Raw genomic sequence first — 27,121 nt, 5'->3', positions numbered from 1 at the left:
CGAGGTTTGACGCCCAACGCCAGGAAACCAGGGATCCAGGCCCTCTTCCATTCGCAAAGGGGACCTACCTGGTGTCTTAGGAAGTTTCCAACCGAAGGCATCACTCCCTGCAGAACCTAACTTACCCTGGTTGTCGCCGCCTGCCGAAGACCCTGAAACACAGGCCCACGAAGGGGGCGAAGACACAGACACAACGTTACTACCCCACAAGGGGTCATCGGAGGACATGTGCCCCCCAAGCACAAGGGCCGAGTCTCCAGACGCACTGCTGGGCTCTTCACTAGCCCGAGAAGGACCCGCAATCCCCACTGCACATTCACTAGATTCTTGGGGAAGATCGCTCGGTTCTTTTTCCACGATGGACTTACCTCGGCCCCTACTCTGGGTAGGGGACGGCGAAACAGAGGCCCCGTCGGACCGTTCACTGGGTGACGGTAGCGGCGAAGTAACACTAGCCTTCCTGGGTGAACGTTTCGACGATTTTCTCTTCTTTGTTCCGTAACGTACCCACTGGATATCACTCCAACCTACACACTCGGGGCACGTATCCTATGACGAACAAACCTTTCCCCTACAGGAGGAGCAAAGGGAGTGAGGGTCCACTTCAGGCTTGGAGAGGAACGCTCCACACGATTTACCGGCTCTAGGCCCAGGACAACGGCGGATTTGCTCCATAATGCACAAACGCAAGACACAGGAACTCAGGGAATCAAGGAATACACGGGGGAAGCACAAGGGTGGAAGGTGAACACACAGGAACACCAGGGATCAGTACACAGGAACACAAGTTACCACGCGGGAGACACGTGGGACACACACAACGCACACAAAAGATCGATAGAGAACGAGAGCGACGTGGTGACACGTCGCGACCAGAGAACTTACTGGCGATTTCGACCCAAGCGGACATCGACCTAGCGCTAAGCCTACCCTCGGGGCACATTCTTTAATGCCGGGGTAGGCCTCCATAGAAAACGGGATTGAGGGTACCCTACACAAAACTCTGGTTGGTAGAGAGGAGATTACAGGTAACTCCTAATAAAGTAGTTCGAGGTAAGTATTCGTGTTGGAACAATTCTGATTTGGGACCATAAAGTGGTAAGTGAGCATTTCAAATGTTTTTTTTTTTTTTCTTTTTTTGAGATTATTTGCCATTTGTTAAGCCAATAAAAAAAATCAAGTGTAACCTGAGGGAGTAGATCTAGTTTACATAAATGTAACCTCTTACAAGTTAAAAGGAATAGGGTCACTAAGGCTGATCACACGATAACTTTTTATGGTTGGTCTCATAACTTTCAATCTGAGTTTCTTCATTTATATAGCATGAGCTTTGATAAACATTTAATAAATCCTGACAATACTTTGGGATTTACCTATTTTTTCCCCAATTTCTACTCTCCTTATTGTTCTCTTCTGCATTTTACCAATAATGTTCACAACTCAGCAAAGGACCTTACTTTTAGAAAACAATTTACTTTTCCTTTTTTATATATCTGTCTTTGTTATTTAGACCTTTTAATAAGAATTGATATAGAATGCCAAAGACAAGAAAGCTATCATTTGACGATGCCATTTATATCAAACAGATAAACCTTAAAAATTGATCTGAAAATAAAACATATCCATGCTTTTTACCCCTTAAGTAATCTACAACCACACAAAATGGCACATGAAAACAATTTAAAAATTTGCCAAAATTAGCATATTCACCACAAACTTACCCCTGGCATCGTCTTTAAACGATTTAGAGCAAATTTCAGAAGTGTGCAAAGCTGTTCCACAGATATAAGTTGCATAGCTCTGGATCTGAAACAAATATATATCTCAGAAAAGCCTTTAATTGACTGCAGAAAAATGTATATATGTACATATACCGTATATTTCCGCGTATAAGACAACCCTATATTCCAAAATGTAACCATTAAAAATGGGGGGTCGTCTTATACTAACGTTATAAAAATCACACCTTGAATTCTACGACAGGTCTCTCAGTAGGCTTGCCTAGGTTGAGGTGCAATAACCATCGACACACATGAAATGATTTACATTAATATATAAATGTATAATGAAAGTAATAAAACCATTTTTACTGTATGTATTATTGGCATATCTACAAAAATGGTATAAATGATAAATTCGAAAAATAATTCAAACTTTTAACCATACGAGCACAGCTGAGAAAATGTCAACATCGAGTATTGGTTGCATTGTTAGCAACTTTTTCTCTCGCTAACCTCTCAGTAATTTTAATGCTAGTGTTAATTACGATAGTAATAACATATAGGATATCATACTATCTATTTATCTAAAAATTATTATTTTTAGCTGTAAATAACAATTTTGGATTACAAATGGTACAACCTTCATTTCTCAATAAAAGTTACGGGACGTTACAGTATTGCATTTAAAACTTAAAAAATTGTAAAACTTTATTTCCAATCAATATTAAACATCAAACCTACGACATGTACATATCTAAAACCCATAAAACTCCTCACAGTTATCACTGTCTGTTTCGAAAAACTGTTCGAACATATCATGAGATTTACCGTATAAGCCATCATCGTAAGGATTCCAGTCCTGTTCCGGTGCGTCGACTTTGGCTTCGTTTTTGCGTTCGTACAATAAATTGTCCTCACTGCCATCCATGGCATTTGAGATCCCGCATTTTTAAAATTATTTTATGACACTTTCCACCTTTACATTATCCCATGCTTTTATAATAAACTCGCAAAGAACATCAAAGAACATAAAAGAAGAAGAAGAAAAAGAGGAGGAACGGGCATTTCGTATGTGAGCAGCTGATAAGCGTAAACAAAACAATGCAGGCTAAGTAACGTATGTTCTAGGAAAACAATAAAGGATTTGCTTTGTTATTTTATTTATTTTGAATTTATAAGGACATAGTAAGTAATATCCTCATCTTTACTTAACCTATATTTCATAAGATACCTGGTGTTGCAAAAGCTAGCCTAGGCTATACACAGATGGTTTTATGATTGGGCAGTCATCTTATACTACCGATATGAGATAAATTCATAAAAATTGGCTCTAATTTTGTACCTCGTCTTATATAAAGGTCGCCTTATACGCGGAAATATACGGTATATAAAATATTTTTTTAATCCAAACCAAAGCCAATTCATATATTTCTTGCAAATCCTAGATAGCAAATCCGGGAGCTCAAATAGGTTAACTTACAGACCTATGGTTGTTTAGGTGTCAAGGAACTAATCTGACTGATTGCTCATGGAAAGGAAAGAGAGGATATCATAAGAGAAAATTTCCATTTCATTCTTTAATTGCCTTAAGGTCGTGCAATAAAAATTACAAATTTGGAAACAATTTGTATTCTTCCTAACTATACAAACCTTGAGCTATTTACAGTGGAGTTGAGATATATTTTGGCTAGTGGCTAATGCTGAAACCAGCCATAAGACTTAAGCAAGGTGTAACTACCCACAGATAGTTAGCAAGGGGAGCGTATGGGAGGGTAAGACCTCACACTAGTATTATTATTTTTACTACTAGCTAAACTACAACCCTAGTTGGAAAAGCAAGCTGCTATAAGTGCAAGGGCTTCAACAAGGAAAAATACACCAGTGAGAAAAAGAAATAAGGAAATAAACGATATGAGAAATTACTAACAATGAAAAAAAAATATCTTAAAAACAGTAACAACATCAAAACAGATATTTCATATATCAACTATAAAAAGTCTTATGTCAGTTAGTTCAACATAAAAACATTTGCTGCAAGTTTGAACTTTAAAAGTTCTACAGATTCAACTACCCGATTAGGATGATCATTCCACTCTTGTCAGAGCTGGAATGAAACCTCTAGAATACAATGTAGTATTGAGCCTCATGATGGAGAAGGCCTGACTATTAGAATTAAATACATACCTAGTATAACGAACAGGATGGAACTGTCCAAGAAAATCTGTATGTAAACGATGATCAGAATTATGAAAAATCTTATGCAACATGCGCGATGAAATAATTGAAGGACGGTGCCAGAGATTAATATATAGATCAGGAATAAGAAATTTAATAGATCGTACGTTCCTGTCCAACAAATTAGGAGAGGAATCAGCAGCTGAAGACCAGACAGGAAAACAATACACAAAAAAAGGTAGAATGAAAGAATTAAAACACTTCACAACTGATTGATCACCAAAAATCTTGAAAAGACTTTCTTAATTATTCAATTTTTTGTGCAACTGAAGAAGACACAGGCCTAATGTGTTATCGAGAATCACACCTAAAATTTCAAGTCACACAGAGTTAAAGAAACATTGTCAATACTGAGATCTGATGGTTGAGGAGCTCCTGTCCTTGACCTACTTAAAATCATACCTGAGTTTTGTTAGGATTCAACTTCATACCCCATAATTTGCACCATGCACTAATTTTAGCTAGATCTCTATCCTGGATAGGTATTGTTATTTGACCACCTTAATTAGGTATTGATAGGTCGGCCTCGACCCGAGGTCACAAAAAAATTCATTTACGAAGCAATTCACAATCTTTTACTATTAAAAAAAACTTTAAAGAATATTCTATTCTTCCAAAAAAGTAAATGAAAGCTAAATCTAAAATATATAATTATTACAAATAAATTTTTTTAAAAAGTACGTGGAACCTCTACATACGATTGTTCCAACATCCGAAGTAAAATTCCATCAAATTTGTCTCGACACTCGAAGTAATGCTCCAACATCCGATATAGATCTTGTTTACGCCGGTAGATGGCACCACGTAAGAGGGACGCCATTGAGCGTCGAGTGCTCTGTTCTCTGTTCTTCTGTGTATCGTGTGTTGTCCTCTGTTTGGTCTGTTATTAACAGTGCTTATTTTCTTCCTTATCTCACTTTTCTTTTTTTATTTTACCTATGATCATGGTCCCTAAAAAGCTAAGTTTCAGTACAGGTAGTGGTGAGAAAAGGAAGAAGGCAATTCTTTCAGTAGAATTGAAGCAAGAAATTATAGAAAAACATGAGAGCAGTGTGCATGTGAGTGATATGGCTAAACAATATGGCCGGAATAGGCCTATGATCTCGACGATCATCAAGCAGAAGTCAGCCATTAAAGCAGATAAACCATCGAAGGGGATCACCATTATTACAAGACATCGTAGCAATACCCTGAAAGAGATAGAACGCCTTTTGTTGATAGGGATAAAGGACAAAGAGATTGTTGGCAACGATCATTTGTGAGAAGGGCCAGCATGATGAACAGAAAGAAAGAAAAAAGTGAAGCAAGGAAAAAGTCCTCTCTCTTTTTCTGTTTCTCTCTAAACATAGCATTAACATGTTCTTTAAATAAAATCTCTCTCTCTCTCTCTCTCTCTTGCTCTTCTTCGCTGTTATAGTGTTAGAGACGTCTATTATTTTTTTCCGAGAGAGAGAGAGAGAGAGAGAGAGAGAGAGAGAGAGAGAGAGATTACACAAAAATGTGTTTAGAGTACATATGATTTTTAACAGCGTCAACAAGTTGAAAAACAATTAAATGTAACTAAGAAAGTAATAACAGCAAATCTGAATTCCTTTATTAACTAAAATGATATTTAAATTATAAAATAAATTTTTGAATATACTTACCCGGTGAATATATAATAGCTGAGCCTCCGGCGGCTCGACAGAAAAACACACAAAAACTCGCGAGCGATCGCTATGAAGGTTGCGGGTGTGCCCACTAGCGCCAACTATCGGCCAGATACCGCATATACATGTAAACAGACCCAATTTTTCTCATCCCGCTGGGTCTCTATCGGGGAGGAAGGGGGGGCCTTTAATTTATATATTCACCGGGTAAGTATATTCCAAAATTTATTTTATAATTAAAATATAATTTTTAAATATTTAACTTAGCCGGTGAATATATAATAGCTGATTCACACCCATGGTGGTGGGTAGAGACCAGAGTTAATTAAGTTTACAGCGTATATGCTTAGAGTTTTTGACAGTTATATCATAACAAAACCCAAATATATAAAGGTACCTGGTAAGGACGTTGACTTAGACGATTACTCTGCCTTATTAGTCTGTCTTCCTCACGAAGCCCAGCGATCCTCTTAGGATGCTGAAAGACTCCCAGGAGCTGAAGTATTAAGGGCTGCAACCCATACAACAGGACCTCATCAAACCCCTAATCTGGGCGCTCTCAAGAAATGACTTTGACCACTCGCCAAATCAACCAGGATGCGAAAGGCTTCTTAGCCTTCCGTACAACCCAAAAAACAATATTAAAAACATTTTAAGAGACAGATTAAAAAGGATATTGGAATTAGGGTAATGTAGTGGTAGAACCCTCACCCACTACTGCACTCGCTGCAACGAATGGACCCAGCGTGTAGCAGTCCTCGTAAGAGTCTGGACATCTTTTAAGTAAAATGACGCGAACACTGACTTGCTTCTCCAAAAAGTCGCGTCCATAATACTTTGCAGAGATTTATTTTGCTTGAAGGCCACGGAGGTTGCTATAGCTCTAACTTCGTGCGTCTTAACCTTAAGCAAACATCGGTCTTTCTCATTCAAGTGAGAATGAGCTTCTCGTATTAAAAATCTGATAAAATATGACAAAGCATTCTTTGACATAGGCAATGATGGTTTCTTAACTGAGCACCATAATGCCTCAGATTTACCTCGTAATGACTTAGTACGAGCTAAATAGAACTTAAGAGCTCTAACAGGACATAATACTCTTTCCAGTTCGTTGCCTACGATCTCTGATAAGCAAGGAATATCAAAAGATTTAGGCCAAGGACGAGAAGGCAGTTCATTTTTGGCCAGGAAACCAAGTTGAAGTGAACAAGTGGCTTTTTCTGTAGAAAAGCCGATGTTCTTACTGAAGGCATGAAGTTCACTGACCCTTTTAGCCGAAGCCAAGCACACTAGGAAAAGTGTCTTGAGGGTGAGATCCTTCAGGGAGGCTGAATGTAATGGCTCAAACCTGTCTGACATGAGGAACCTTAGGACCACGTCTAAGTTCCCTCCAGGAGTTGCCAAACGACGTTCCTTAGAGGTCTCGAAAGACTTAAGGAGATCTTGGAGATCTTTATTGTTGGAAAGATCTAAGCCTCTATGTCGAAAGACCGAAGCCAACATGCTCCTGTAGCCCTTAATCGTGGGAGCTGAAAGGGAGCGAACCTTTCTCAGATGTAAAAGAAAATCTGCGATTTGGGCTACAGAGGTACTGGACGAGGACACACATGCTGACTTGCACCAGTCTCGAAAGACTTCCTACTTCGACTGGTATACTCTAATGGTAGAAGCTCTCCTCGCTCTTGCAATCGCACTGGCTGCCTCCTTCGAAAAGCCTCGAGCTCTTGAGAGTCTTTCGATAGTCTGAAGGAAGTCAGACGAAGAGCGGGGAGGCTTTGATGGACATTCTTTACGTGGGGCTGACGTAACAGATCTACCCTTAGAGGAAGACTTCTTGGAAAGTCTACCAGCCATTGAAGTACCTCGGTGAACCACTCTCTCGCGGGCCAGAGGGTAGCAACCAACGTCAACCTTGTCCCTTCGTGAGAGGCGAACTTCTGCAGTTCCTTGTTGACTATCTTGAATGGTGGGAATGCATATAAGTCCAGAAGAGACCAATCCAGTAGAAACGCGTCTATGTGGATTGCTTCTGTATCTAGGACTGGAGAGCAATAGATTGGTAACCTTTTGGTCAACGAGGAGGCAAAGAGGTCTATGGTGGGTTGACCCCAAGTAGCCCAAAGACTCTTGCCCACGTCCTTGTGGAGGGTCCATTCCGTGGGTATCACCTGACCCCTCCGACTGAGACAGTCTGCCAAGACGTTCAAGTCCCCCTGGATGAATCTCGTCAACAGGGAGATGCCTCGATTTCTTGACCATAAGAGAAGGTCCCTTGCGATCTCGAGCAGCGTGAAGGAGTGTGTGCCTCCTTGCTTGGAGATGTACACCAAAGCTGTGGTGTTGTCTGAGTTGACCTCTACCACTTAGTTTCGAAGAAGCTTTCGAATATCATCAAGGCCAAGTGGACTGCTAATAGCTCCTTGCCGTTGATGTGCAAGCTCTTCTGACTTGAGGTCCACAGACCCGAGCATTCCCGACCGTCCAGGGTCGCACCCCAACCCAAATCCGACGCGTCTGAGAACAACACGTGGTTTGGGTTCTTGACTGCTAGGGATAGTTCCTCTCTCAGACTGATATTGCTGTCCCACCATTTCAGGCATGCCTTTACTGGTTCGGAGACTGGGAATGATACCGTCTCTAACGTCTTGTCCTAGTTCCAGTGAGAGGCTAGATGGAACCGGAGAGGCAGGTGTAGTCTCCCTAGTGAGACAAACTGCTCCAGGGATGAGAGAGTCCCTACGAGACTGTTCCAACTCCTGACTGAACAAACGTTCTCTTTTCAGCATTAGTTGGACTTCGAGCAGGGCTTGTTCTATTCGGGTGGCAGACGGAAAAGCCCGAAAAAACTGGACTGCGAATCTCCATACCCAAATATAGAATAATCTGGGATGGGATCAGTTGGGACTTTTAGGTTGACCAAAAGTCCCAACTCCCTGGCCAGACTCAACGTCCAATGTAGATCCTGCAGACAGCGAAGACTGGACGATGCTCTGAGAAGCCAGTCGTCCAAGTACAGGGAGGCTCGGATCCCCGATAGATGGAGGGATTTTGCCACATTCCTCATGAGCCTCGTAAACACGAGAGGAGCAGGACTGAGGCCAAAGCACAGGGCTCGAAACTGGTACCCCCACATTCCTGTAAACAAACCTCAGAAACGGTTGGGAATCCGGGTGTATAGGAATGTGGAAGTATGCCTCCTGAAGGTCGAGAGAGACCATCCAGTCGCCTTCCATTAATGCTGTCAAGACAGCCTGGTAGACTTCATCGTGAAGTTTGTCTTGACAATGAACACATTGAGCGCACTTGCCTCTTACGTACTCCTGCAGTGAACATGGCTGCCAGATCATTGGAGCCATCCCTGAGGGACTTGTTCCTGCAGAGAACGTGGCTGTCGGATCATTGGAGCCATCCCTGAAAGCCTTGTTTATGCATGACATAATTGTACAGCAAAACTTCAAACGCTCGAAAAAACTCTTAACAGGAGATGGTCTAGCTCTGAAGTCGACCATAAAATCTTGGAGCGTCTCATGGCCAGGCGCCAGGGAGAGTCTATGAGGTTTGAGAAGTCTATCTGGGCAGAGGCAGGAACTCCCAAGCCGAGAACTTCTCCCGTGTCATATCAGACTCTCGCTCTATAAGCCAGCTTAAAAGTAGGGAAAGCAAAGGCTGTCTCCCCCAAACTCCTCCTGGTGATTAACCAGTTGCCTAGCAAACGTAAAGCTCTCTTAGAAGAGCGAGAGAGCACTAGCTTATAAAACAACGGCTTCGAAGTAGCTAGGCCTAGTGTAAACTCTGACGTTTAGGCGAACGAGGAGCAGCAGTTACAAAAAGATCCGGACAAAGATCCTTAAAAATCAGCATGATTTATTTAAAGTCCATAGAGGGCTGAGCAGCTTTAGGCTCCTCTCCGTCTGACAGAGTCCTCAAGGGAATATCAGTAGGAGGGGGATCAGCAACTTCCTCATCTGAAGGAACCTTGTCCGACAATAGCTGAGTCTCAAGCAAGGGAGAGACCTGCCGTGGTGGCAATGCTTGACAAGCAGAGTCCACACGCAAAAAAGAAACAGTATCAGTCAAGGACGCTATGTCATGTAACTGCTTAAAGGACTGACCAGTAACAACAACAGGTGCGGGAGGACGTTCGACGTCAACTCGAGACTGCCTTGACTGCTTAGACTGAGCAGTCAAAACAACTTTTGACTGCGGTGCTTGACGCTCAACGTCAAAACAAGTCAACTATGCTGGTTGGTGAACGTCCTGAACGTCAACAAGAGCAAGCGGCAGCGGCTGAACGTCCACAAGCGGCTGAGAGTCAACACGGGACTGCATCGAGAGAGGCTCTACAAAACACGATTGACGTGACTTTGTAACGTCAATGTCAACAGGACGAACAAAGGCTCGTTTGGGCGGCTGACGGCCAAGATCTCGATCAGCTAAGCGGCGAGGATCATCGTGAACCTGCTCAACAGAATAGTCCTCCATAAGAGAGGCAAGCTTATTCTGCATGTCTTGCCGTACAACCCATTTAGGATCAACGGGAATGGTTGCGGTAAGAGACGAGGGTAACGTCTGTGACTGCAAAACCTTGCCTACAAAAAGACTCTCGGAGCCTGTGTTACGCTTTTGTTTAGGCGGCAAGCAGTCTTCCGATGACTGCATAGGGTCAGAGCTGTCCTAATGGCTACAACTAGGACCCTGGACCTGTCCTGAAAGGACTGACTTTCGCTTAAAGGGCCTCGAAACCTTGTTCCACGGTTTCTTATGCGAAAAGCCTTCGGATGACGAGGAGAAAATCGTCTCGCTCGTCTTATGGTAGGGGCGGTGTTGATGAGACACGCCTGAAACCATAGAGGGAACGTCTGTTCGCTGATCAAGTCCTCTCGAACCCATAAGTCGTACGACATTACTTCTCCCCTGGGCTTGGGAGCTTGCAAGAGGTCTCGGACTAGGCGAACGACAGGCACGAACAGACGAACCCTCGGTCGCAACACTGATAACACTTTGCGCAATTATCACTTTATCACTACGATTTTCTGTTTTGCACTTACTTCACTGAAATCGAATTTTTCAACAATTCACATTAGGTATGAATAAAACTGATTTCTACCTGAAGCACGCAATTCTACCCTCATCAAAAGGTTATAATTGCGAAATCAGTCGTATAATGTAAGAACATTAATACAAGCAAAAAAACAGTAAACATATATTAAGATAAAAAGATCAGTGGCTGGGAAGGAGACTAAACACTAGTTCATTCAAAACTACGTTTTCAATCTCTCACCGTACAGTGCCTTGGGACGAGAATAAAAACTAAAAACGTTTTATCCTTTCTCCCCGTACAGAGACTAGGGACGAGAGTAAAAAACTGACTCGAGAACAACGTTACTCGCTTGGGACGAGAATAAAGATCGGAACGTTCTCTCTTCTCTCTCTCTCTCTCTCTCTCTCTCTCTCTCTCTCTCTCTCTCTCTCTTGATTTCGCACCGAAGAGAAGAGCCCACTTACCTTTCGTCAATAAACAGGTTATTTGACCAAAGGAAAAAACTGAAAGGTTTTTCAATTAACAAGTTCCTTTAAAACAGTATTTAAAACATTTAAGTTTGAAAGAAGAATGAACAAAACGTCAGAATCGATTTACTCTTTCTGCAAAGTGAAACCGTGATTCTCTCTCTCTCTATAGTAACGATAGAGCGCAAACTGCGTAGCATAAATAAACTAAACGTTAGTTCATCTTTGAAACAGTACGAAGACTATTCAAAGAAAATCTTTCATAAAATATCTACTAAAAAATATTCATATAATAAGTTTTAAATCATTTGCTCTGTAAAAGTTATTTACGATTGAAAGGGCTCAACGTTGTTTAACTTCGGTTTCCAAGTTAGGACCGCCTACTCTCGGATTAGAGGAGGAATAGGAAAGGTCGCATATAAACAAATCATTAAAATTTATCTTGATGTTTATTATAAATGGAAAGCTAATCGATGAGGCCTAATAAAGGCGGTTGAGATATAAAATATATAGAGGAAAATCTATAATTAATTTATAACGTGATAAGATAATTGCTAAAAGCCTAAAACACACTTCCGTACTAAGGGAAGGGTCGGCCATTTAAAAGTCAAAGAAAGTCCAAAAAACAATCCAAAGTCATCAAAAATTAAATCTATCCAAAAACGAGTTCAAGATTTAAGTTGAAGATAAAACACCTGCACTGCGAAAGCTCAAACCAAAAGGAAGTACTTCACCAAATATGTTGAGAAAACTCCAGGTTATACAGCGAGTATTGATACGTCTTGTCGTTAAGGCCGACAGAAAAAAATTGGGTCTGTTTACATGTATATGCGGTATCTGGCCGATAGTTGGCGCTAGTGGGCACACCCGCAACCTTCATAGCGATCGCTCGCGAGTTTTTGTGTGTTTTTCTGTCGAGCCGCCGGAGGCTCAGCTATTATATATTCACCGGCTAAGTTAAATATTTAAAAACAAATATTGATACCAACACACTCGTGTGCATATGCACAAACACACTCGTGTGCGTATGCACAAACACACACATAGGTGCTGGAATTGCTACACAGTAAGAGACAGACGGTCGGGGAGGAGGTAGAGATGGTGACTGTGATAACGTACCGTAACTCGTCACTGAAAGTGATGAAAATTAAAAATCAAAAGAAACATAAATGTAAAAAATATGAAATGTAAAAATAAAAAATAATAAATAAGCTAAGTTAGATTAAAGTTTCCATAGAGTAAATTACTGTACGTTATCGCAGTCACCATCTCTACCTCCTCGCCGATCGTGTCGCCTGCATGTGTGTGTGTTTGCGCATACGCACACGAGTGTGTTTGTATCAATATTTGTTTTAGTTAATATTGGAATTCAGATTCGCTGATATTGCTTTTCTAGTTACATTTAAGTGTCTTTCTACTCGTTGACCTTGTTAAAAATCATATGTACACAACACACTTTAGTTTAATCTCACTCTCTCTCTCTCAGAAAAAAATTAATAGACGTCTCTAACAGAGAGAGAGAGAGAGATGAGAGAGAGAGAAGAGAGAGAGAGAGAGAGAGAGAAGAGAGAGAGAAGAGAGAGAGAGAGAGAGAGAGAGAGAGAGAGAGAGAGAGAGAGAGAAGAGAGAAGAGAGAGAGAGAGAAAAGAGAGAGAGAGAGAGAGAGAGAGAGAGAGAGAGAGAGAGAGAGAGAGAGAGAGAGAGAGAGAGAGAGAGAGAGAGAGAGAGAGAGAGAGTATTTATTCAAAGAACATGTTAACACCATGTCTACCTTCTCGCCGATCGTCTGGCTCCTCCTGGCGTAGCAAATCCTACACCTGTGTTGGCCTGTCTCTAAGGTAAAGTGGCAATAAAAGCACATTTTTTATTTATTATTTCTTTATAATTATCTTTTTTACATCCTTCTTTCATATTATGCAGTTATGTTATTATGTGTAATTAAATGTAGTAATTCATTAAAGATTTATTATAGGTTTTTGGGGTGTGGAACGAATTATATAAATTACAGTGTATTCTTATGGGAATATTTGCTCCAACATACGATTGTTCTGGTACAATTCAGGAACATAAATGGTGGTCTACCCTTAAATCTGCACTCTTTGGTGTAGATGCAACGGTTCCTCCTCTACTTAAACCAGATGGCTCAGTCACTCACAGTCCAAAGGAAAAGGCAACCCTTTTGGCTGATGTTTTTGACAGTAAACAGAGTAATGAAAAACTTGAACTTCCTCATTCCTGTTTTCCTGAGGCTAAACTAACTAGTTTAGCTTTTCGATCTCGTGAGATTAAAGCTCTGTTGATGGACCTTGATGCTTATGGAGGTGTAGACCCAAATGGTATTTTTCCTTTGTTTTTTATAAAGACAGCAGATTTCTTAGCTCCAAAGTTATCTGTTATTTTGCACAAGTTAGCAAGAAGAGGAGCTTTTAGCACTTGTTGGAGAATTGGTAATGTTACTCCTCTATGTAAATGTGTTTGTGGTAGCTCAAGCCCCACTGATTACCGCCCAATTTCCATAACTTCCACATTATCTATAGTTTTTGAACGTCTTAATAGGTTTGCTGAAGGTAATCACCTACTCCCTAGTTTGCAATTTGGTTTTCGTAAAGGCCTTGGAGCATGTGATGCCCTTCATACAATCTCCAATACTGTACAGAAATCCTTTGATTGTGGTCAGGAAGTTCGTATGATTGGCCTTGATTTTAGTGCTGCCTTTGACCATGTTAATCATGAAGCCCTTGTTTTCAAACTGAAACAGTTGGGAGTGGGTGGGTCGTTTCTTAGCATTATTATTGATTTTTTAAGTAACAGATCTCAAAGAGTTGTTGTTGATGGGCACCATAGTGAGTATAGGAATGTGATATCCGGTGTTCCACAGGGTAGTGTTCTTGGCCCATTACTTTTCATACTATATACACATGACATGTGGTTTGGCCTAGAAAACAAGCTTGTTGCATATGCAGATGATGCTACTCTCTTTGCATCAATTCCATCCCCTAAATGTAGATCTGGGGTTGGTGTATCCCTTAAAAGAGATTTAGCTAAAATTAGTGCATGGTGCAAATTATGGGGTATGAAGTTAAATCCTAACAAAACTCAAAGTATGATTGTAAGTAGGTCAAGGACGGCGGCTCCTCAACATCCGGATCTCAGTATTGATAATGTTTCTTTAGATTTGTACGACTCTTTTAAGATTTTAGATGTGATTCTCGACAGCAAATTTACTTTTGAGAAACACATTAGGTCTGTGTCTTCTTCAATTGCACAAAAAATTGGCTTATTGAGAAAGGCTTACAAGATTTTCGGTGATCAATCTATTCTGAAGAAGTGTTTTAATTCTTTCATTCTACCTTGTTTTGAGTATTGATCTCCTGTCTGGTCTTCAGCTGCTGATTCTCATCTTAATCTGTTGGACAGAAACTTACGGTCTATTAAATTTCTTATTCCTGATCTAGATATTAATCTTTGGCACCGTCGTTCAATTAGTTCATTTTGCATGTTGCATAATATTTTTCATAACTCTGACCATCCTTTACATTCAGATCTCCCTGGACAATTCTATCCGGTTTGTAATACTAGGTAAGCAGTTAATTCTCATAGCCAGGCTTTCTCCATCATGAGGCTCAATACTACACAATATTCTAGAAGTTTTATTCCAACTGTTACCAAATTGTGGAATTATCTTCCTAATCGAGTAGTTGAATCAGTAGAACTTTAAAAGTTCAAAGTTGGAGCAAATGTTTTTATGTTGACCAGGCTGACATGAGTCTTTTTATTGTTTATATAAGAGATATCTGTTTTTGATGTTGTTAATAGTTTATATAAGCCATATCTGTTTTGACACTGTTACTGTTTTTAGAAGGATATATTATTAATTTATTCTCATCATTTATTTATTTCCTTATTTCCTTTCCTCACTGGGCTATTTTTCCCTGTTGGAGCCCTTGGGCTTATAGCATCTTGCTTTTCCAACTAGGGTTGTAGCTTGGCTAGTAATAATAATAATAATAATAATAATTTTCCCACGTCCTTGAACTGAGGGAGAGCACGTTGGGAACACTTGCCCTGGTCCTTTCTGAGGAAAGACCCTCCACCCTAGGAGGATCTCCTTGATGATCACACTGAGCAGTGCATGTCCTAGGTGCAAGTCTAGGATCCTGTGTCATTTCTAAGGGTATCTTGCACACCAGCAAAGCGCTGCTTAATGGGGCTTGATCTGTTGGAGCACATCTGGGCGATGCGAATGAGGATGAAGCACGTCTGGGTTGACCGCGAGTTGGCGAGATGCGAGTGAAGTATCTCCCATGTTCCCTCTCTCTAGGAGGTTGAGTGCACATCAGCACATGTTGCAGCTCATGTTACCTCCTCAGGATTAGGTAAGGAGGGATCAGACAAGATAGCAAGCAACCTTGTGAATGCGCTCAGGTGAGAGTACGCTTCTCCCTCTGTGATTGCCCTGGCAGCTAGCGTACACACTGAGGAACAAGTACATGCTCCGAACAGCTAGTACGCTCACTAAGGGTGAACATGCTTGCATGTTGGGATACTTAGGAGCCAAAATCACAGGCTGTCGTAGAATCGTGCTTTCTAGAGGAAGGGCACTTAGGAGACCTGTTTCCTTTGGCAATCTCAAGAGGTGGAGGTGGTCTGCTTTGGAGGCATGAGCCCAAAAAGGAGAGACACACTCATGTCTGCTCTTAAATGAGATAAGCCGATGACATCTCTGACAGGAGCAGCAACATTCTCCTGCAGTACCTTCAAAGAGAACACCTCCACTAACCGCTCCTTGGAAGGAGGACCTTGTAGTCGCAAGGAGGGCAACAAAGTACGCAGGGTGTCATCAATCTACTAGACTCCCCCCAGGATAGCTCTACCCCTCATGTTTCGCTATGAGAAACAGTTAAGTCTTATTGACCTAAATTTTGTCCTAGAGTTAAAGAGCCACCACTCTTAACTGAACAGTTTCTTTTGACAGGAAAGGATTAAAGGGTAGCGTACCAGGAATCAGAAGAATTCCTTTTCGACTTTTTTTTCCTCCTCCTGCCATACAACACCCACTGGGAGGGTGACCACTCAAAACGCTCGTTATAAGGACAATCCTGACAGCAGTAGTGTCCTCTGCAGGTCTGGCACAAGAGGTGAGGAACCATCTCCTTCACACTCATAAAGATGGCACAATTATGATTCTACAACCTCCCCCCACACATTTCCATATCTCTACAAGCATCCCCGCTCCCGGTCAGTAATTACCGACCACTTGTTTACAGCTAGTCATATAATTTTAACTCTTGTGTATTCCAGTTCGGCTCTTGTCTCTCCTATGTAAAGGACAATAGTTTGTATTTTTATCGGAACAAAGTCCTTTTGGGTTAGGGGATCAACTGGGAATCACCACTGAGATCACTGAGATTGGAGTCACATCACAGACATTCTTCATCACAGGCATCACCACAGGATATATTGGCAGTGGGGATACCGGGGGCCAGGTAGCCACAGCTACCAGCTCCCTTCACAAAGACACAGAGAGACTATCTGCCAGACCTAAGGAGGTTCAAGCATTCCATAAGTCAAAGGCATCATTGGGAGGGACAAAGCCAGGGGTGTATGTACAGAAGCCGCGGTAGCAGTCATACTCGATGAGTGAAAGAAAGAGCAGACTTCCTGGGCGTTGCCTAAATGGACACCAGAGAAAGATTACCTTTCTTCTTCTCTTTTAAAGCATATGCCTGCCACTGCACAGGAGGCCATGATCTCCACTCAGCATACAGGATGATAGCTAACAACCATGTCACCTACATGAAGCACAGAGAGAGTGGATCAACAGACAGTTTAGCAATAAACTGGTTGCAGCATCCATCCCATCCCAGCAAATACGAATCTTTTGCTTCAAAACCATTATACATAAGAGCCAGAATTCACTTTCTGAAAGGTAAAAGATCAAAGCCTTTGGTTAGGTCACAGCAGTAGGTCTGTACTCATTACGGCAGCAGAAGAGTGAAGAGCCTCTGACAAGCAGGTGGGTAGGAATACTGACCCACGCACAACCCTGATAAAGCAAAACTTTACTATTGCGAGACATTACTATGTTTATACTTTGTAACGCTGCAGGCCCCGGTCAAAAAGAACGAAAGATGTAAACAGTATACAAAAAGGGCGACTGATAAGAACAGTAACACTATGAGTCAAAGATTACATCATCTGTAACACAGCGAAGAGACAATAAATATGCGAGCACTCCACATGATGTGTGTATCTAATCCACCTTAAGCCCACAAAAGAGGTATGTCGGTGAAGTCGGGATGGGATCTGTGAATGAAATGGCCTTCCGTTACACAAGTAGCCCAAGTTTAGGCAACTGCTGCCGAAATTCAGTGGCAATAACCGAGTTAGTCTAAGTAAGTTTTAATGTTTAACTGAATTTTGCATTACTATTATTAATTCCACAGTTGATTTCAAGCATTTACTTTTAATTACAGGCTTAATGAAAAAATGGAAGACCGTTTGCAAAAGCTTGTGCCAGTCACAAAACTTAGATAACTGGTTGGAATTAATGACCTTTGCCTTCCAAGCTCAAGAGATTACTGATGAATCTCATCAAGTAAGCTTGACTTTAACTCACATTCCAACTCAATATTTTGACGATATTATTGCCTTGATTGTTCCTGGGTCGGCATTAGCCCTCTCCCTTACCAAAGTGAAAACTACCCTGAAGTTACTGTACAAACCTAAAAAGACAATTGTCAAATATTTGGCTGAATTTCAAGACCCCAATAAATTGAAAGAAGACACATATAAATTATTTTTCAAGGATTTGAATAAGTTACCCAAACTGTGTGACTTTGGAAGCAAGGAAGTTTCTTAAATACAAATTGTTACTTGCTGCTCGGAGTGAACCATATTTCAAAGCAAAGTTATCACATTTTCATTACCACAAAAATACAGTGGGTGATTTATTGGCAGCCTTATCCAATCTGGAAGCAGCATACTTGAAGTAGAAGGTTCAAAGTGTTAATGGGCTAAGAAGAGAAAACTATAAGGTCTGTGGCAAGATGAACCATTCAGAACAGGGCTGTTGTCTGAGAAATGCTACTTGTTATGAATGTGGCAAGCCTGGCCAAGTAGCATCAGTGTGCAAGCACAAGGTGAAGAGCAACTCCCATGACAGGGTGTCCAGTGGTCAAGCCAAAAAAAATACAAGAATACCGCAAATGATGAAACCTCATTTGAAGAAGACTCATGAAGTTATAATCCAAGAAGAGGGATCCGATGATGAAGAGTCACTGGATTTAAATTGTATAGCAAACAAAACTTCTGTTCAACCTTATGTTAGTTGTCAATTGAATCATAAGCCACTTTTATTTGAAATCGACACAGGTTTAGCTATTTCCACATTCAAGTACGATGATTTTGAGAAGTTTAATTACACATTACTGAACTGAAGGACTAAATTGCAGATTACTGTATAACTAAGTAATAATTGAAGCATTTGGGAAGGTCAAAAATGCAAATTTCCAGTATATATAGCAAAATCATTCAGATACTGAATTCATAGTCATTGGGACACTCACCAAATAACATGATTGGTAGAAATTTAATAGATAAATGCAATATACAGTAATTCATGTCCATCAATTAAATGTAAAAGATTTTGTAGAAAACTATGATGTAGATACTTTGAAACCTAATAACTGCCAAGCCTGATTGTATCTTAAGTTGATCATGTTCCTGTTTTTCAGAAAGCCCGCACCGTGCCAATGACCTCACGCAGTAAGGGGGAGAGTGCGCTGCGAGAGTACTGTACTGTACTGTACATGAAGTGTGTATTTAATGCACCATAAGGCCACGGAATTGTCGTCTTGTCATTTCCTTATCTATAAGGACAATATGCGTAGGAACAAACTACTTTTTCAAAGCAAAAGAGGTCCCAATTTATAGTTCTGATACTTTATACCATAATAATACACTCTAAAAATTAACTCAATAAACATACCTGTTTTCAATATTCTCTGCCTGCATGACAGCATGACATTCGCTACATGCCCAGTCCTCATCTGGCTCCTTTTCCATCCCAGCACATTTAAGATGAAATACTCTGGGACACATTTCACAACATATGAATACACCTTCACGATGGCATTCCCAACAGTAGTTGTCATTCTGATAGTCCTATAAGGAAAATTATTTCATTAATAAGTGGATCTACTGTAATAAAAATTCAAAATATCTATGAAAATATATGACTTAGTTCTACACTCTAAGAATTACAGAACAGCAAAGGTTTACATACTGTTCATGAATGGTAGAGGGAAGGGACAGACAGTGACAATGCTCTAGCTAGCAGGACAATACCTTAGAAACTGACCATATATCTATATGATCAGCGGCCAAGGCCCCTCTCCACTCAAGCTAGGACAAGGGAGGTCCAGGCATTTTTAATATAATTTTAACAATTTCAATAATAATAATAATTCTAATAATAATAACAATAATTTTAATAACTATTATAATTTTAATAATACTTATCTCTAATCATCTTAATAGTTTTAATAATATTCATAATAGCAATAATTCTAATAAACCTATCTTAATAATTTTAATAATAATAATTCTAGTAATTTCAATACTTGATATAATAGTTGGCATTTGATTATTACAGTATATAATTTCCAGATAATAGCCAAGCAAAACTATAGCTTCATACAAAACTACTTAAATGAGATTGACACTGCTGAACTAGCCTTAAGAAATATTTTTTCCTCATAAAAATTCACCAAGCATTAAATTTCTGGTTAAACCATCTAAATTAAGTGAATGAGGCTCAAAAGCATTCTTCATGGAATAAAAACCATAAAAATCCTCTTATGAAGTTATTGCTGATCCCTTTCATGACTTGACTAATTGTTATCATAATTATTATTACTAGCCAAGTCACAACCATTGTTAGAAAAGCTGAGAGCTAAAAATGGAGTTTTTATGATAAAACAAAGTTTTATGAATACTTACCTGGCAGTTATATATATATATAGCTGAGTCTCCGACTGCGGCAGAATTTAATCGAAAATCGCGGCAACCGCCTTGTGGTGGTTGTGTGGTTAGATGGTTAACAACCCTTACAGGGTGGTACTTGGAATCATTCCCATTTTCTGTTCCTCAGATTATCTTTGCCCGACCTGTCTCCTGATGGGAGGTGGGTGGGCTTTAATATATATATATATAACTGCCAGGTAAGTATTCATAAAACTTTGTTTTATCATAAAAACTCCATTTTTATGAATAGAACTTACCTGGCAGTTATATATATATAGCTGATTCACACATTTGGAGGAGGGAAACAGACAGAAAAACATAGTTGGGGAAACAACAAAAGAGTTGTAGGAGAACAAACACCTTAATTCCTTACCTGCTAAGGTAGCTGACTTCAAAGGTAACTGCCTCTAGAGTCGCTTTCCCTTAGGAGTGTTCAGCCAGGAGTAGACCTGCTACGCTGCAAACAACTCAATCGAGTCTGTCAAAGGGGTAGGACCAACAACTTGACTAGACTTCAGAAAACTACCTTCCCATATAAAAAACCTGCAACCTTACTAAAGCTAACCATCTAACCTTGCAGAAATAGATATAAACTATCTATCTGGACTGAGGGAACCGTACCACAGGACGAGGACCTCAGACAACCATAAAAAACACAAACCCATATACAAGTACATAAACTAAGGTTGAGTGGGGGTAGTAACTCCTTTGCCTAATACAGAAGCCGCAGCTACGTATGGGCCCAAGGTATAACACTTGTCATAGTCCACTCTTACCTCTCTGAGGTAATGAGAAGCGAAGACAGAGTTGCTCCTCCAGAACGTTGCGTCCATGATCTGCTTAACTGACATATTTTTCCGGTATGCCAGCGAAGCAGCAATGGCCCTTACTTCGTGAGCCCGTACTTCTAACAGGGCGAAGTTTTTTTCCTCACAAAAGAGGTGGGCTTCCCTAATAGTTTCCCTCAGGAAAAAGGACAAAGCGTTCTTTGACAGGGGTTTTTGAGGATCCTTCACTGAACACCATAAGGAGTTGGAAGCACCCCTAATGCTCTTAGTGTGGGCCAAATAAGCCTTGAGAGCCCTAACCGGGCAGAGGAGGCTTTCCTGTTCCTGACCTACTAGATTCGTGAGGTTAGGGACTTCAAAAGTCCTAGGCCAGGGTTTCGAAGGGTTCTCATTCTTGGCGAGAAAGTCGAACCTCAAGGAACAAACCGCTCCATTTAGGGTGAAGCCTACACGCTTCTCGATTGCCTGGACCTCGCTGATTCTCCTGGCAGTCGCTAGAGACAAAAGGAAGAGGGTTTTCTTAGTCACATCTCGCAGAGAAGCTTGCGAGATAGGCTCAAACTTCCTGGAGCACAAAAACTTAAGCACCACATCCAGGTTCAAAGAAGGGGGTCTTAAGTGCACCTGCTTCGTTGTCTCAAAAGACCTAATGAGGTCCTGCAAGTCCTTATTCTGAGATAACTCTAAGTCTCTATGCCTAAAGACGGTTGAGAGCATGCTCCTGTATCCTTTAATGGTAGATACAGCCAGCTTAGCATCCTGCCTGAGGTACAAAAGAAAGTCTGCAATCTGGCTTAGAGAGGTAGAGGACGAGGAAACCTTGCGCCTCCTGCACCAAGCTCTAAAGGTCTCCCACTTTGACTAGTAGACTCTTTGTGAAGAGATCCTCCTTGCCCTGGCAATAGCTTTCGCCGCTTGTGCCGAAAAGCCTCGAGATCTAACGAGCTTCTCGACAGTCTGAAGGCAGTCAGATTGAGAGCGAGGGGGTTTTGGTGAAATCTCTCGAAGTGGGGTTGTCTGAGAAGATCTGGACTTGCCGGGAGTCTTCTTGGAAAGTCCATCAGTAACCCTACCACTTCGGTGAACCATTCCCTCGCAGGCCAGAATGGAGCCACTAGTATCATTCGTCCCGAATCGAGGAGAGCGAACTTCCTGACAACCAGATTGATGATCTTGAACGGGGGAAAGGCATACATGTCCAGCCCCGTCCAATCCATCAAGAAGGCGTCCACTGCAACAGCTTCCCCGTCCGGGACTAGGGAGCAGTAGTTGGGGATCCTCTTGTTTAGACCGGAGGCGAAAAGGTCTATTACTGGTCTGCCCCACAACTTCCAGAGGCTCCGACAGACATGAGGGTTGAGAGTCCACTCTGTAGGAAGGACCTGTCCCCTCCTGCTGAGCATGTCTGCCCTGATGTTTCTCTGCCCTTGAACAAACCTTGTCAACAGCTGGGTCTCGTTCTCGTTCGCCCAGAGGAGAAGCTCTCTTGCAGTTGAGAACAGGGAGAGGGAGTGAGTTCCCCCTTGCTTCCTTATGTACGCGAGAGCTGTGGTGTTGTCGGAATTGATCTCCACAGTCTTTCCCGACACCGAGGTTTTGAAGGCCTTGAGCCCTAACAAAATGGCCATCAATTCCTTCCTGTTGATATGCCAACTGACCTGACTCCCTTCCCAAATACCTGAGACCTCTTTGTTCCCTAGTGTTGCTCCCCAGCCTGACTCGGACGCGTCTGAGAATAACACTAGGTCGGGGTTCTTCTTGAACAAGGAGATCCCTTTTCCCAACAGAGCTGGGTCCAGCCACCACATTAAAAGATCCTTGATCTCTGTCGGAATGGGAAAAGAAAAAGTGTCCTCCTGGATCTTTCTGTTCCAAACCTTTGCGAGGAAGTGTTGCAGAGGCCTTAGGTGCAGTCTCCCCAAAGGGACAAACTGCTCCAGGGAGGATAGAGTTCCCAGCAGACTCATCCTCGCCTTCGCTGAGCATTCCTGCTTCCTCAAAAAGTCTTTGTCTTTGTCCAGGCACCTGGTCTGCCTCTCCTGGGAGGGAGAAGCCTGAAAAAGAACTGAATTCAGAACTATCCCCAAATAGAGAATAGTCTGATTCGGCTCGGTCTGAGACTTCCCCCAGTTGACGATGAGTCCCAGGTCCTGAGTGATCGTATAAGTTTTCATTAGGTCCTCCAGACATTTCTCTTTCGACTGTGACCGGATCAGCCAGTCGTCTAGATAGAAGGAGACCCTTATCCCCTCCTGGTGTAACCAGCCTGCCACATTCGCCATTAGTCTGGTGAAAACTTGGGGAGCTGTGCTGAGACCGAAGCAAAGTGCCCTGAACTGGAAGCACTTGCCCTGGAACACAAACCTCAGATATCTCCTCGAAGACGGATGAATGGGGACGTGAAAATAAGCGTCCTGCAGGTCGAGAGAAACCATCCAGTCTCCTGGACGAACTGCAGCCAGCACTGACTGAGTCGTCTCCATGGAGAACTTTGTTTTCTCCATGAAGGCGTTCAGAGAGCTGACATCTAGGACTGGTCTCCATCCACCCGAGTTCTTGGGAACCAGAAACAGGTGATTGTAAAAGCCTGGGGAGGCGAGGTCTTGAACTGGCTCTATTGCTCCCTTGACCAACATCTGGTCGACTAGCTCCAGAAGAGCCTCTCGTTTCCCCGCGTCGGTGTACTGAGCCACTAAGGCCAGGGGAGAGTCTGAGAGAGGTGGTTTCTTTAAAAAGGGGATCTTGTAACCTTCCTTGACGACTGAGAGGGACCAGGTGTCCGCCCCTCTCCTTTTCCAAGACTGCCAAAAACGAGACAGTCTTGCCCCTACTGGTGTCTGGAGGACTTCCATCTCATTTTTTGGACCGGGGCCTAAACGCACCCCTGCTGGTCCTTGGCCCTGACTCTTGTCTTCTCCCCCTAAAATCCGCTCTCGAGAAGATCCTGCCCCGAAAGGGCTGTTGAAACTTCTTCTCCTCCTTCTTCAGAGGAGCAGGAGCAACAGGTAAGGTCTTTCTAGCCGACCGAGAGAAAAGGTCCTGAGTAGCCTTCTGAGCCAGAGAAAGGGAGATATCTCTGACCAGAGCTTCAGGAAAAAGATGACGTGAAAAAGGGGCGTAAAGTAGCTCCGACTTCTGGGCAACAGTCACAGATCTAGAGGTGAAGGAGCACAAAAGGGCCCTCTTCTTTAAGACCCCTGCTGAGAAAAGGGAAGCCAATTCATTAACTCCATCCCTTAGAGCTTTGTCCATGCAGGACATGATACTCGTCAGGTCCTTCGTGTCCTCCAGGAGTTCAGACTTCCTGGCCAGAGTCCCGAGAGACCAGTCCAGGAAGCTGAAAACCTCGAAAACCCTGAAAATTCCCTTGACGAGGTGATCAAGCTCCGACATGGACCACATCACCTTGGCAGAGTTTAAAGCATGCCTTCTTGCTGAGTCCACAAGAGCCGAGAAGTCACCTTGGGAGGAGGAAGGCACTCCTAACCCCAAAGGTTCCCCTGTCTCATACCACATACCAGCCTTGGAAGCAAGCCGAGACGGTGGAAAAGAAAAGGTGGTCTTGACAGCTTGTCTCCGTTCCTTCATCCAATCATCCACTTTAGCGAGAACTTTCCTGGCCGAAATTGAAAGTTTCATTTTGATGAAGGCCGAAGACTTAGTAGCTTTCTTCCTGGTAAATTGAGACTGAGGAGAACGAGGGGCCGAAGGTTGAAATTCCTCCCCATAAAGTTCCAAAAGAGAGCGAGAAAGAACCTTGTAATCGCTAGAATAGTCGGCAGGTTTTTCTTCCTCTTCCGAAATATCTTCGAGGTCCTGCTCAAGGATAACATCCCGAAGAGTTGGGCTGCCAGCAGTCTGGCAGCGAGAGCCGTTTGAATCCTGGCGCCGAGCGCCGCTAACATCCAGTCGGCGAGAAGCGGTATCGTCACAATGACGAGAAGCGGTATCGTCACGATGACGAGAGGCAGTATCGTCACGATGACGAGAAACGGAAGCGTCCTGAAGATGCAGGCTGCCGTCGCCTTGAAAATGCAGACTGCATTCATCCTGTTTCCTAAGAAATGAGGCAGTAACGTCCAGGCGTTTCGAAAGGGAAACGGAATCGTCACGGCGCCGAGAACGAGAGGCAGTATCGTCCTGGCGCCGGGAGAGGGGGGAAGGAAATTCCTGGCAGCGTGCCGATGAAGAGGGTGTACGTTGTCGTACGGCCGACGAAGTGCGCAGAGGTTTCTTGGGAGAGATACTAAAATCTCTCTTAGAAGAATATCTCTTAACAGGCAAAGAGACGTCCTTACGTCTGACGGACTGAGAAGGGTGGCTGAAAGCTTTAACTAACGATGAAAGTTGTTCCTGCATAACAACCATGAAAGCTTTAGCAACCTCCGCTGGCTCTCGCGGTGCCGAAGACGGCAGTTGTCGTACGGCTTGACTGGGAGCGCTGGCAGAAGAAGCAGGGAGTCTAGCAGGATTAACTGGGCGAAGGACTCTCTGTTTCGCCCTTTTAACAGGAACATCGAAATCGTCTTCCGAAGGATGAGGGTCTCTGCTACTCGAACCGGGAGAGGGAAAGCGAGACTGCACGTCCCGGTTCCACCCTCTCTTCATTGGTCTTGATTCGTAACGCCAATTACGTCTGGGAGAACGATCAGGCGAAGACACAAACGTATCCGACACGCCTTTCCTACGGCGGTCAAGAGCAGCCTGGGATATCGCAACAGGACTGTCTGAGGCGACGACTGACCGAGGATAAGCACCTCTCACCCCCTTTCGGATTTCGACGTACCTTCTCCCTTGGTCCTGGGAGCTTGGTAGAGGTCTAGACCTAGGGGTATGACAGATTCGATCAGTCGCCACCTCCACTGCACTTTCACAAGCACTAATTTCACCTACACCCTTACCTTTAAAGGCCTCCAACTGCGCTTTAATGGCCTCCAATTCAGCAGCTAATTTAGCATACCCAGGGTCATCCGTAGGCACAGGTCCTGTAGAAGGGGCAGGAGTCACTACATTTGGGGAAGGAATACCTTCCAAAGGGGTTACAAGCAAAGGGTCAATAGATAAATCTAAGCTAGGCTCACTAGCAGACTTTGACTTTGATTTAGCTCTTCTAACTATCAATCTCAAGTTTGCGCACATAGCGCTGCATAGCTAACCAATCATCATCACTTAAAACCTCGCATTCCTTGCACTTATTATCTAAAGCACATTCAAACCCCCTGCAACCCATACAGATAGTGTGAGGGTCAACCGAAAGTTTCGGCAACCTCACCTTGCAAATATCATTCGCACAAACACGATAAAGAATTTTCTCACTCATGATAATAAAGGAAAAAAGACAAAAAACAAAAACAACACGATTGCCAAATCCCAACACAGTGTACTTCACCAAAAACGAAGTCCAAAAAGGCGATGAAGGGAAAGCGATCCGAAAAACTCTGAAAGGCGGACCAACGATGTTGTCGATTCGGCCGGCAGAGATAATCTGAGGAACAGAAAATGGGAATGATTCCAAGTACCACCCTGTAAGGGTTGTTAACCATCTAACCACAACACCACCACAAGGCGGTTGCCGCGATTTTCGATTAAATTCTGCCGCAGTCGGAGACTCAGCTATATATATATAACTGCCAGGTAAGTTCTATTCATAAAAGTAGTGGTTAGGAAAAGAAATATAGAAATAGCAAATACATTACACATAAGTATGTAATAAATATAAATTATAAAATATTTAAGATCAGTAACAAAACATATAAACTACACAATGAGACGTATGTCAACCTGGTCAATATAAAAGTAATTGCAAAGTTTGAACTTCTGAAGTTCCACCAATTCAACAGCCACATTATGGAGATCATTCCAGAATCTGGTCAAAGTAAGAATAAAACTCCAAGAATACTGTTTGGGCTATCATTGTGCTTTAAGGGGACCATCCGCTATGTCCTGCATTATTTTTTTATATTTATTCAAAATTCACCATTTCTATATGTTTTAAACATATAATACCTTCATCATATACAAATTTCAAATCATTTGATCAAAATCTTTTTGATTTATTAGCAAAAATCTTGATTTTCAAAAAAAAAATTTAGGTACATTTTTCTCCACTACTATGACACAAATTGTATTGAAAATCATACCATCAAAACTTCTTTAAAAACCGAATAATTCTGTGTGAGATTATTTTATTTTC

At 42.2% G+C, this 27,121-nt stretch overlaps 1 protein-coding gene across 3 annotated transcripts in view; it reads right to left on the bottom strand.

The window, feature by feature from the left end:
- The window catches only part of Zmynd8 (Zinc finger MYND-type containing 8), a 596,751-nt gene that overhangs the window by 431,536 nt on the left and 138,094 nt on the right, over window positions 1–27,121 (bottom strand). For all 3 annotated transcript variants that reach the window (XM_068388417.1, XM_068388414.1, XM_068388416.1), the window contains exons 3-4: window positions 19,104–19,279; window positions 1,722–1,806 (exon numbers count right to left, since the gene is read on the bottom strand). In XM_068388417.1, the coding sequence (XP_068244518.1) occupies window positions 1,722–1,806; window positions 19,104–19,279 (261 nt within the window). The remainder of the gene's footprint in view (window positions 1–1,721; window positions 1,807–19,103; window positions 19,280–27,121) is intronic.

The sequence above is a fragment of the Palaemon carinicauda genome, chromosome 15, assembly GCF_036898095.1.
Source record: "Palaemon carinicauda isolate YSFRI2023 chromosome 15, ASM3689809v2, whole genome shotgun sequence".
Taxonomy (NCBI): Eukaryota; Metazoa; Arthropoda; class Malacostraca; order Decapoda; family Palaemonidae; genus Palaemon; species Palaemon carinicauda.
Note: the sequence above shows the minus strand (reverse complement) of the source record. Positions and strands in the feature narration are given on the sequence as shown.